General features: G+C 37.2%; 1 protein-coding gene across 1 annotated transcript; it reads left to right on the top strand.

Moving 5' to 3' along the window:
• The first annotated feature begins 361 nt into the window (after window positions 1–361).
• Window positions 362–11,827, top strand: LOC110679485 (O-acyltransferase like protein-like). The gene is made up of 12 exons (XM_021854227.1): window positions 362–532; window positions 601–746; window positions 9,356–9,566; window positions 9,632–9,724; window positions 9,788–10,151; window positions 10,212–10,368; window positions 10,428–10,507; window positions 10,570–10,683; window positions 10,752–10,902; window positions 11,141–11,470; window positions 11,532–11,682; window positions 11,773–11,827. The coding sequence occupies exons 1-11, from the start codon at window positions 445–447 to the stop codon at window positions 11,652–11,654; spliced, it is 1,857 nt and encodes a 618-aa protein (XP_021709919.1). The 5' UTR covers window positions 362–444; the 3' UTR covers window positions 11,655–11,682; window positions 11,773–11,827.
• The last annotated feature ends 792 nt before the right edge of the window (window positions 11,828–12,619 follow it).

Raw genomic sequence — 12,619 nt, 5'->3', positions numbered from 1 at the left:
GTTTATCTAACATAAATACTTCAAACCGAAATGACATATTTGCCAATTTTTCACATCGTGCAAATATGACCTGAAGTTTTATTTAAAAACCTTGCTAAAAACAAAGTTCTTGATTTTTCTGTATCTCAGCGATGCTTACTTCCATTATTTTGAACTAATAACTTTATTTAACCAAGTTGCGGACCAATAATTTTAAATCCTTTCAACATTACTCTCTCACTATGATCTCTTATACAATCCGTTAATCTTAAAATGCTCACAAATGCATACCATTCCAAAGTTAGGAAAAGAACAAACAACCTAACAAACTTTTTACGACCTGCCTTGCATGATGGCTATCGTAGGATTTTAGGATCCAGACAGTCGGTGGTGAGCTTTTCTAACAGCAGCATGTGTGAACTGTGCGGGCAATAGTGGTGTACCTAGATAGTTTTAGGTATTAAAATGAATTTACACTACATTATTGCCATCGTGATCGCGATGGGCGTTAAAATTTCCGTCACCGATTCTTTTTCTACAGAAGTGAAACAGCGTGAGTAATTCTATATGTGGCGGAAAGCTTTATCGAAAGTATGATATGAAATTGGATGGTTTTTTTAGAGGACGAGCCATGGAAAATGCAGCCTCAGCTATATGACTACGATGATTTCGATGATTGCCGACGCAGAAACCCGAGTTTTCGTTACAATGTCGTCAAAGCACATATTGTTCAGAATACAAGTTCAGTAATGTGGCAACGTATCACAGTAAGTGTTTCAATTTTTTAAAGATGATAATGTAATTCCTTCCTAAATTTACGATTTTAGCATACATTTTACTTTTTCTTTTTTTTTTGGTGTTACGTTCTTACTGGGACAGAACCTGCTACTCAGTTTAGTATTTTTTATGAAAACTTTTAAATTTATTGACTGAGAGCTGGCTTCGCCATTTGACTATTTTTCCGTTCGTTGTTGTGTGGCAAGTATAATACCTAAGATAATGTATGTCTCAAAAGGCCGAGAATATTCCCAACCCGAAAAGATCTTCGATCAATAAGGTTCGAAGTTTAAACATCCTCTGCATGGTCTTGCTGTATAACTGCTCGTTTGTCATGCTTGATGCAATCTTTGAGGAGGTATTTACATAGATTCCAGAATAAAATTGCGAATAAATTCCACAAGTGTAACTAAAAATTGTTACATATGTATGAATTGTATCCTTGATATTCTATGGGTCCATCTTTATGCTAGTGGTATCGTCCGCGATAACAAAGTAAAGCCATGCTGAAGGTGTTTGGGTTTAATTCCCGGTCGGTCCAAGAACTTTCCATAATGAAATTTCCTTGACGAAGGCATAAATAAAATTACGGGTTCACTATGGGCGTCAGGGAGCCAACATTGAAAAAATGAATTGTGGTATTTTTTTTTCTACTCTACAATATTTACTTGACTTCTAGAAATAAATTCATGCCGTTATGGGCTTCATAGTCGTGCGGTTAGCGGCGTCAATCGTTTAGGCGTATTGTGCCATGAAGTGTGGGTTCGATTCCCGCCCCAGTCGGAGAAAACCTTTCGTCAAACGAAAAATTCTTCACTGGTCCACTGGTCGTTCCGTGTGTCCGTTGTCTAATGTTAGTTATGTTCAGTCTGTGCAGCCCATGGCTGAAGACGGTGTAAATTGTCTTTTAAAAAAAATACATGTCATAGCCTTCAATTTTGATTAACAGACAAAAATGCTCAGAAAATACGTTTTCTGTGTTTTCTGGGTAAAATAAATTTTGAAATTAATTTTTTACTCAAAAATTTTCATTTGATTTTCACAATCAATTTTATGTCGAAAAAGCTATGTGTCATCGCATTGAATTTTGACTTACAGGTTGGTCCAGAAAATAGGGGTTATGGTAGTATATTAGGTTAAATAAATTTTTAATGCAATCAAAAATTTCAATTTTTGCTCATACATGTTCAGTTGACTTCTACAAGTAAATTCATGATGAAAAAACTACATGTCATAGCTTTGCGTTTTTATTTACAGACGAACAAACTCGGGAAATAAGATTTTTGTACTATTTTCAAGGTAAAAACAATTTTGATAGTACCGTCGTTGGGGGTGACAATGGGTCAAAAAGGGATATGTGCGATTTATTTTTTGAATAACTATTGCAATTTAACTCCAATAAACTTCAAATTTGGTGTGTATGTACTTGGATGGTACATTAACAACTGTTCAAAAAATAAAAGTCAAATATTTATTCACAGCGGCACCACAAGTGAATGAAAAATGACCCAATCTCACCCCATAGAGGGGGTGACATTGGGTCACTGTAATTGAAATAACTTGTTTTTGAGAATATGATTTCAAAACCATTCACAACTGAAAAATATTGATAAAACACGATGCAAACAAGACAAAAAGATATCTTAGATGTTTCACAAGTATGATAAACCCACTTAAAAGAAAGATTATACTGCAAATTGGAGAGCTATGAGAAAAAATATGTAAACCCAACATTAATCGTCAAGTTTACATAAATTTTTTTGGTGTTTCCTTCAAATTGTCTTCAAAGTCTCATCCCCATTGCTATAAAGCCCATTCAGTTTCCCTAAAGGTGTAGTGGAACAGTGATTATTTTAAACCTTCGCAAATAGTTAAATTTCGGTGCGACATTCCACGATCAATAAATTTCAGGCAGAAGTTGACGTCATAATCCCAGTATTTCAGCGATCCAACCCATTTGTACTTCCGTGAGATGTTTCTATAATATGAAAACACTGATAAATAATCAAATTTAAAAAAAAAAACACCCTTTTGATAAAAGTTTACGATGTTGCTGCGCACGAAACACAGTTGCTGGTTTGAGAAGTTGTCAAAATGCGTTGTATTGTTATTCAATGCACGGAATACTCAAGTAGACTTGTTTGATGTTTCAGAGATGCTGTATTTAGAAAGAATAAACACATCTTAATGAAAAAAGAGAACACCCGGCACCGTAAAATGTCAAAAAAGTGGACTTGGAATTTCATTTACTATCGTTCTTGCTTGACCCAATCTCACCCCCATTTTCAATGTTTTAGACATCGTACCGAAAAAAAGGTTTTTTTGTGGGAAAATCAAACAGATTTCGGAAAATACCTGTGATGTGTAATGAAAAGACTTTCAACATTCTACTAATAAAACGATAGAGGCTAGAGTACATGCGTGATACTTTGTACAGGAGAAATTTACTGTTGTAAATTTTATCTAGTTTCAACATGCAAATTTATGGATGTAGTGAACAAAAACTACTATTTCTAAAAATGAATTTTGTTATGAATTATGTGTAATAATATGTTCCCTAACATATGAATTATTAATTTTAGCAATATCAGCGTTACTAGCTGAAATATTTCACAAAACATATTTTTCCGTTTTGACCCAATCTCACCCCCTAGACCCATTGTCACCCCCATCGACGGTAGTTAAAAATTTCTTTTCCTGCTCTACAATATTCACTCGACTTCTAAAAAATTTTGATTCAATTTTGATTTTCAGACAAAAAAAAAAGCTGAGGAAATACGTTTTCTGTGGTTTTGAGCGTAATTGGATTTTTTTTTTTACTCAAACATGCTCACTTGGCTTTCACAATCATTTTTATCTCGAAAAAACTATATGTCATCGCTTTGAATTTTGGGTTACAGGCAAATGGGTTCAAAAATGGAGTGTGTAATATTTTAAGTAAAAGAAATTTTGAGTGTAATCAAAAATTTCAATTTCTGCTGAAACTTGTTCACTACATTCAAATAAGCAAATTAATGTCGAAAAAACTCCATATCACCGCTTTATTGTTTTATTGTCGAATTTGTGGAAAATATGCGTTTGTCAAAAAAAAACTAGAAAGTGTCTTTTGCTTAATAACTTTGGGTAGACGTATTTCATAACCCTAATAATGAACATCAATCTTGAATAGTGTCCGGTTCCATTGCTGATTTTTTTCAAATCACTTCGAGAACGGCAGAGATATGCTTGGTCAAAGTTGCACTTCGGACTTTCTGAAGAAGGTTAGGGGGTTAGGGTGTACAGGTGTTAATAATCAAATTCATTGTTTCATTATAGGCCCTACTCAAAAGTTGTTTTTTGAAAATAAAACATCAACTTCACATCACAACAAAACATCAAATTACACATCACAATCACGAAACTTATACTTCACAAGATGATTTAAATATTTATGTCCGCCAGGTTATATGAAAATTATCCATCGTGAGATTTCAGTTAAGCAGTCTCGAAAACATCAAATGAATTATTTAGATTTTTTTTCGATATGCGAATGCGAAAATGGAAACTATGGCATAGATAGCTCTTAGTATGGCCCATAAAAAAATGCGAAAATTGTTTGATCGTGAATTTAGCATCCACAATCTTTATTTTCGTTGTGTTTGTGATTGAAAGTAATTTCTTATTATTCTTATTTTGGCATTATTTTCTTGCTGTCAAAAATAATGTAATAAAGCAAAGAAGTTTAAAGGTTATGTCCGCTCAAAGCTAGAAACAGCGTTTGATTGTCTTATACTCTGGTGATAAACTTTTCACCTTCGAAAATCACACTTTGTTGTTGAAAATATTAGTTTGTTTGGTATCAGAGGATATGGAGGAGTTCTTAGAGAACGTGTTTTGCATGATCACAATAAAATATTTTGCCAGGGTCTTGTTTTGTAGGGCATTTGCGTCTTATGGGATTGATATGCCTTTATTTTTTGTTAAAGTTTAATAAGAAATAAACACAGAGGTCTATAACAGTTTTTTGAGGAAAAACTTATCAAATTATGGGCCCTATTTTATAAGTCGAGTCGACCAAAAACTACTCGACTGGAGTCACTATCGACCAAAAATTTTGCTCGACTTGGCTCTGTCTCTCGAGCTTATCGACAGTTGTCACTCTATGTGACTGGATTACTATGGTAGTCGAGGGGTGACATCTGAAATATGCATGCTTACTTTGATCGACAATGACTACAGACGAGTCACATGAATCCACTCAATTTACAAAATAGACCCCTATATCAATACTAGCTCATAGGTTTTGAGCAATACAGAGCTTATCACACTTATACGAAGTTTCAACACGGCTCTCCAAAATGAGCAGTTTTTTCGAAAATATGGTTATGTCTCAAATGATCCAGGTATTCTATCATTTGATGTGGGCGAATGCTGGAGACAAGGCCTGTGAAGGTCGTCACCCCATCATTGATGTTTTAGAAGCTTTCATCACAAAGATATTGAACTTGATGACTGCATGATAAAATTTGAAGGTATGTTTCCAATTCCTCTCTAGTCAGGTGAAAGAAACATATAAAAATCATATCCAAAACAAAAACCTAAGTTTAAACAGATTAAACAATACAAATAATGAACGATATTTGTTTCGTTCACATTTTCCTCATAAAAACTACCATAAAACATGATATGACAATTTTCGCATTTTTTTATGGGCCATACTGAATGGAAGTGAGTACTTAGCTGAGAAGCAGATTCTATCTTAGTAGGGATGTAATTCCAAGAAGAAGCACGGGAAAATGTTGCGGATCACTTTTCAGTGACTTGCTCACTTTTTTGAAGCCAGTCACTTTAAAGTCTCTTTTTTGAAGCCATTTCAACTAAACTCACTCTTTTCGTCAAAAAGTCACTTATCTCATCTATTTTGAGCTAAATTTTTGGAAGAAAATTATGAATCGGCCTAAAAAACACGTAAAGAAACACGTCTGATTATGTTGGGAGTAATAGTGGAAGTGAAGAAAATTTTATTGCTCTAATGTCTAAGCCTACTACAATATGATATTCTAGGTTGCTATGGGTAGTCCTGCGGTTGCCATCCAACACCCCTGCTCAACCGAATAATCCTAGTTTACTTCGCAGCATCTCAAATGTCCCCGTGACAATCCTTTGGTGAACAGGTCTGCCAACTGCTCATTTGTCGGAATGTACTGGATCTTGAACGTACCATCTTGTAGCTTCTCACGAATGAAATTATACCGGATGTCCACGTGCTTCATCCTTGTGTGGTCACGTGGCTCCTGGGCAATGCAGATGCAAGACTGATTATCTTCATGGAGCACTACGGGTTGGTCCAGCTTTATTCCGAGTTCGAGGATAAGGTTTCGCAGCCAGATTGCTTCACACACAGCGTGACTGAGCGAAACATACTCAGCTTCAGTTGAAGAGAGGGCAACGGTGCTTTGCTTGCGAGTCATCCAGGAAACTGTACCATCAAACACTTGAAACACGTTACCCGAGATGGACCGGCGGTCGGCCGGGTCGTTCCCCCAATCAGCGTCAGCACATCCAACTAGTGGCGCCCATCCTTCGTTCCTCCGGAATGTCAGACCGTGGTTCACAGTACCCTTCAAGTAGCGGAGAATGCGCTTCAGGTGACTCAAATGTTCGCTTGTCGGTGCAGATTGGTACCTGCTGAAGAAGTTGACCGCAGCACTTATATCCGGTCTTCACGACAGTGCCAGGTACATCAAGCACCCTATCAGCTCTCGATATGGTTCGGTGCTTCATCTTCGCGGCGTTCTAGCTTCAGGTTCGGTTCCAGTGGCGTCGGTGCAGGTTTGCAATTCGCCATGCCAAACCGCTGCAGGAGGTCGTCAACGTACTTCGGCTGGTTGATCTTCATCGTTCCTTTCGCTTGGTCTCAGTCGATCTTGAGGCCGAGGAACATCTTCAATAAGCCGACGTCAGTCATTTCGAATCTTGTTGACAGCTTCTTCTTCATTTCGGCTATCACGTCCATCCGGTTTGAGACCAGAATTATGTCGTCCACATATAGCAGGAGATACACAACGATCATCCCATCGCTCCACCAATAAAGACAGCTATCTAGATTGGAACGTCGGAAGCCCAGCTGGATTACAAAGTTGTGGAACTCCGAGTTCCAGCTCCGGGGAGCCTGCTTCAATCCGTAGAGGGACTTCTTCAGGCGACACACAATGCACTGTCCGGCAGTGATATTATGGAAAAAATCTTTCTGCAATGCTAAGCGTTTATGCTTTGCTGAAAGCTTTAGTCCAGAAGTTAGAAGGTGATAGCTCTATTGCAAATCTCAGTGACCCATTTCAGAATGGCTGGAGAGACACGTCCATTCAGAAGTCACTGTCACTAACAATAAGCCCCGCATGTATGCATTACCGTTATCAAATGGATAATGATAATATAAACACACTTCCAGTTCAAAAGATGTTGTCTTTAGAACCGGCGTGAATTTAGTTTTTTTTGCAAGCATAATACTCAGAACAATCTCACCGAAAACCATCTAAGGCGGCGTTGCCATCACCATGGAAACCTTCTACCCAACCTTTGGCTGTGGGGTTGGCCTTTCTTCCCCCTTCACGTCGCGCATCCGTTCATCGCTACACCATGCCACTTTTTTTCACAGTTTCGTATTGCTATATATTTTTCATTTGAACTTATGTTTACGCACATTAATTCCTAAATCACTATTTTCTGTAGGTTCTTTATTGGTACCATTGTATAGAGCACTAATTGTAACGTTCAATTTCCGGGGCGTTCGGCGTCTCACTTTCACATTCCCGGACACACGAAAGTCACACTTTTCTTCCAATCATTGGCCACTCAAAGATCCATCATCTGATTAAATTCCTCACCGGCAAAATAAAAAAAAATAAATAAATCAACTAAAAATTCGCGCAATATGCACTGCAATTCACACAATCTCGCATCTCACATTCACATGCACTCTAGCCAATTTCTAATGTTCTTATCGTCACATCACACAATCAACACTTTTCTTCCATAGTTTTGCCGGGTGGTATAGCACCATCAGCCATTTGAAACGTTTTCGAAATTTCCGCGATCCGAGATGGAACGTGACAGCGAATTTGAAAAGCAGCCACACGCGCGCAAAGCCTGCTGCGATCACCCAGATATCTGAAGAAAGTTCACCAAAAATGTTTTTAGATCAGCTTTTTACCAACCGCTAGAAATCTGATATCTACAATCTACTTGAAATTTCATTAGATTGTTCATTTCACTATCAACTTTTTATTGATTTTCCAAAGAACCTTCAAGTATTTGGTCTTCCATTTTTCCGAATGCCATCACCCCGAATTACATTACCTCGAAAGTACCATTACCGAATTCCATCATCTCAAATGCTATTTCCCCGAATTTACAATTATCTTGACATGACGACAATGATGACATTTCCACATGATATTGGAATTCGAGGTAATGTCATTCGGGGTTATGGGTCGTTCGGGTTTTGGAATTCGGAGTAATGGCATTCGGGTTAGTGGAATTTGGGGTAATGTAATTCGGGGTAAAGGGGTAGAATAATTTTACGGTAATGGTCATATTTCTGAACATTTTCAACGAATCTTAATGCGTCCGGCGGCATTCAACTTCCTATAAGTTCTAATTTCTAGGAAAATTGTAAACATCTAAACAACTGTTAAGGAAGATTGACTGGACTTTGATGATGATAATTGGAGGTTTCGTTTTTCAGTCAAGAATTAAGCGTTGATTATCGAAACGTTGGCATTGATTCAAAATAATCACTGCACAATGGATCGCATCGACAACTTAGCCGGAAAAAAGTTTTTTCTCTGTTCTCATCGATTTTAGACGTTTGATATCTTCAGAGAAGTTATTGAGTTTCGCATCTTTTTAGAAAAAAAAAGTTGAATAGGGTGACTCTTATTTAAGTTAAAATTTTGACTCAAACTTTTATGTTTGATGAAATTTGTGGCTGCGCTCTTGTGCAAATTTTTAGAAAATGTTATTTTGAACAAGAATACAAAATTATCTTTAAAATCCACGAAGAAACTTTGATTTGCTTTGATCCTTGTTGCTTCCGCCATGTTTTCAGAAGATTGACAAGAATGATTGGAAATCTGTGATTATTAACACTCCAAATGACATTTTGAACTGTAATTGAATGATTTTTGATTCGGGCATCGAAGAAAAAAAAACCGTCATAAGTTACATGTTATTCATTTGTTTCCATGTAATTCAATTATATGCTTAAAGTCATACAGATGCGCACCAAAAATCATCGAAACATTGGATGATTATAGTTCGATAGACGGTGGATGCATCACGTTCTTTCATAATCATTCAAAATAAGGATTATGATGATTTGCAGTCAAGTGAATTGAAAATCATTCAATTCATGGCGGGAGATTTCGTTCAGTGCACACGATATACGCGAAAATGCCAACATTGACAAACAAAGCTCTCATTTAATAACTGTGGAAGTGCTCATAAGAATATTGAGCTGTATAGCAGGTTCTGTCCCAGTGAGGACGTAATGCCTAGAAGAAGAAGGTGGTTTAATTTTATTGCTAAGTTTTTGGTAATAATATCATAATATTTTCAGCAACATTCTAACGATCCCCGCCACTATCAGCGAAACGCTTTGGAAATCGGCATTTGTCTAGATCGGTGCAAATGGGCTACTAATGTAGAAATGAGTATTGAACAGCAAGCCGGAATATGTGCCGCCGATCGAGTATGGACAAACTACCAGTTGAAATCTATCCCGGAAACCTTAGTCAGTATTTCTGCAGACGATTACGATCGACCAGTTGGTATGGTATTTAAAACACTTTGTAAGATACTATTTCATGTTTTCATTGGTTTACATCTGAAACAGGAACTTTGGAAATGATCTTCTGTTTGACGGTTTTGTCTATAGTATTGTTAATAGTTACTTGCACTATTATTGACTTTCAAGGCATTTATACAGGTAAAAAATCCAAACAAGATACGTCAGCAGAATTTATGAGAAAGTTCCCATATTTATTTGCAGAATCTTTGGTAGTCAAAGCATTCTCCTTATCGGGGAATTTAAAAAAGCTTGGATCACTCAACTCTAGATCCAGACAGGATCTCCTATTCCTGGACGGTATTCGTGTGCTGACCATGCTAACAATCGTATTATGTCACGCATCCATTCCGATGATCCGAATGCCCCTGAAAAATCCAGAGAAAATGGAACAACAGTTCAGCATGTTTTGGTTCCCGATTGCCATGGCAGGCAACACCTATTTGGTGCAGATATTTTTCGTCATCGGTGGAGTGGTACTGGCGGTTAATTTCATGGATCATATTAAAACACATCCCCAGTTTAAAATGTGGTATTTGATGGATAGGATTTTGAACCGATTAGTTCGGTAAGCTATTGGTATAGTGAAAAAAGTTAATTATTATTGAACATTCTGTTTTGTTTTCAGAATTCTGCCAGTTTATTCCTTTGTTATCCTTTTTCAAGTTTCTTGGTACAATAGACTTAAAAATGGTCCTATTGCAGAGAGGTATCAAGACCACTGTATGGAGAATTGGTGGACGAATTTACTGTTTGTCAATAATTACATTGAAGCGAACAAACCGGTTGGAATATGGTAAATAATTAAAAAACAATTCCGATTGACATCTTCATCATTTTTCAGTGCTTGCAGTTCACTTGGTATCTTGGAGCTGATTTTCAATTATTTCTAGTAGGGACGATAATACTGATGTTCATTTGGAGGTAAGTGCTTGACCTGAATCTGAAATCAATTTTACAGTCGCTAAAATATTTCTTGTTTTTAGATTCCCGAAATTTATTAATGCATCGATTTGCTTCATGGTAATCTTTGCATTAGTAGTTCCGGCTGCTGTGATTTATTTCAACAATTTAGACGCAACCGTTATGATGATCGTTCGGTAAAATTACTCTTGAATTACAATCAGCACAAACTGATCTTACAGAAAGATCAAATAATTATTTTTAGATACGTGATTGATGAAATCCGAAATCTCGACTATTACCTAAAAGTGTATGTCACATTTGAAAGTAATGCAGGAAATTACTTTTTCGGTGTGGTTACAGGGATTGTGTATCACCATTTTGTCGAACATGGTAAAACATTGGAGGACATACAGGTAAATATGGTTTATCTTCAACTATTTTTTTAACAAAATCATCTGCAAATAAAAAATTTCATCCAAAGAATGATTGTAATACATAATAAGAGCTATTTTTAAACTCTTTTAGGGCATCTTTAGCTCGCCATACGATTCGTAACATTGCTGATGATGCCTTTAGTTTTTGTTGTGAACCATACTTTGAATCAAATATTCCTTTCAATTTTAAACCGAATATTTCTAATCCCATTTACAGCATTTCAGTGCCATGTTCCTGTCGGCAGTCGCATTCTTCGTTACATTGAACACCTTGACGATGTGTCTCCCACTTGACCACCCCGCAGAACCATCGCTAATTCTCGCTCTTTATGGATCTCTTTTGAAGGCATCTTGGGGCTTTTTGGCATGCTTCCTGACATTATATCTCACGTTCCGGCCTCGCAATATTTTGGCAACGATTCTACAGCATCCAATAATGCTGGTCGCATCCAAACTATCCTACTGCGTATACGTCGTCCAATACACAGTAGTTTACGCGATCTACCGCAATATCACCTTCCCGCTAATGAGCAGCGTCTTCACCATGGTTTGTTTGCTTCTCTTTAAAATAAAGGTATTTTGGATTAAACATTTCACTATATTTATAGATACTATTAACATCCTCAATATTGTTCGTCACACTTATCATGGGCTTGCTGCTTCATGTTTGCATTGAAATGCCTGTTATGACTTTATGCAAACCCCTTCTTGCACTGAAACGTTCAAACTAAGGGCAACAGATACAATGTACAAACAATGGTACGAACTTGCCGATATGGTTAATACAACGTCCGCTATCTTTTAATATTCGTAAATGCAAGCTAACATCAAACATTTGCTTTTTTATAGATTTGACCGATGGAAGGAGTCTTTACCGATCATAAGGGCAAATGTGTATTCAAATGATTAGACGAATAATATAAATGCAGAAATAAATGTGTATACATGACACTCGGATAATATGTTTAAATTTACATTTTGAATGCTATCTTCTTTAGATTTTGTAAATTTCAATATTTTTCAGTTTTTATTATTTTTTTTTTCTTATAGCCCAAACGGTTCTTTACAACCTCTCTATGGTACATTTTTCTCGAAGACGAATAATTACAGAACTAGAATTTGTCAAATAAATTGAACTTGAGCTTGAGCTTGATTGGCCGCCCGTGGATGCTACTCCAGTATCGCCAGATCAGCTGCACTTACACAAGGAACAAACCGAATGACTGCTTGGGACTAACAGGCATCCTCAGTGTATAAGTGCTGGTGATCTTCTATTTTTAGCGACAATGGTGCCTGCCACGTCAGAATGCAGACCAATGTGGGAAGGGGGAGGAATTGATGATGCATTATACTGGTTCCCACGTAGACCGTATATACCACTGCATCTACGCCAGTTCATGCGGGAGGGTATGGATTGGGGGAAAGGCATGGCAGAGAGGTTTGCTTTTGTGATTAGCAGACTGCCTATGTATCAAGCGTAAGAAAGGCGTGCGCGTGGAAGTAGGAAGCGTTAGGGAAACGGTTTCTTGTCCGTCTCTGGTTCTAGCGTTTGCTATGAACGAATAGTTTGAGTGTGATAGATTTTGAGTGGAAGATAGAAGCAAGTGAGAGATATACAACTACAAAGTACGAGGAAAGGGACGGGCCTGGGATTGAACCCATGACCTTCTGCTTATGTAGCAGAAACGGTAGCCAT

The sequence above is a fragment of the Aedes aegypti genome, chromosome 3 (assembly GCF_002204515.2).
Source record: "Aedes aegypti strain LVP_AGWG chromosome 3, AaegL5.0 Primary Assembly, whole genome shotgun sequence".
Classification (NCBI taxonomy): domain Eukaryota; kingdom Metazoa; phylum Arthropoda; class Insecta; order Diptera; family Culicidae; genus Aedes; species Aedes aegypti.
The sequence above is the reverse complement of the archived record's forward strand: the minus strand, read 5'-3'. Positions and strand labels throughout refer to the sequence as shown.

Coding starts and splice junctions, on each gene's coding strand:
- LOC110679485 (XM_021854227.1), top strand. CDS start 445: ATGAATTTACACTACATTATTGCCATCGTGATCGCGATGGGCGTTAAA. Junction 747..9,355: donor TAATGTGGCAACGTATCACA/GTAAGTGTTTCA, acceptor TAATATTTTCAG/CAACATTCTAACGATCCCCG. Junction 10,152..10,211: donor ATTTTGAACCGATTAGTTCG/GTAAGCTATTGG, acceptor TTTTGTTTTCAG/AATTCTGCCAGTTTATTCCT.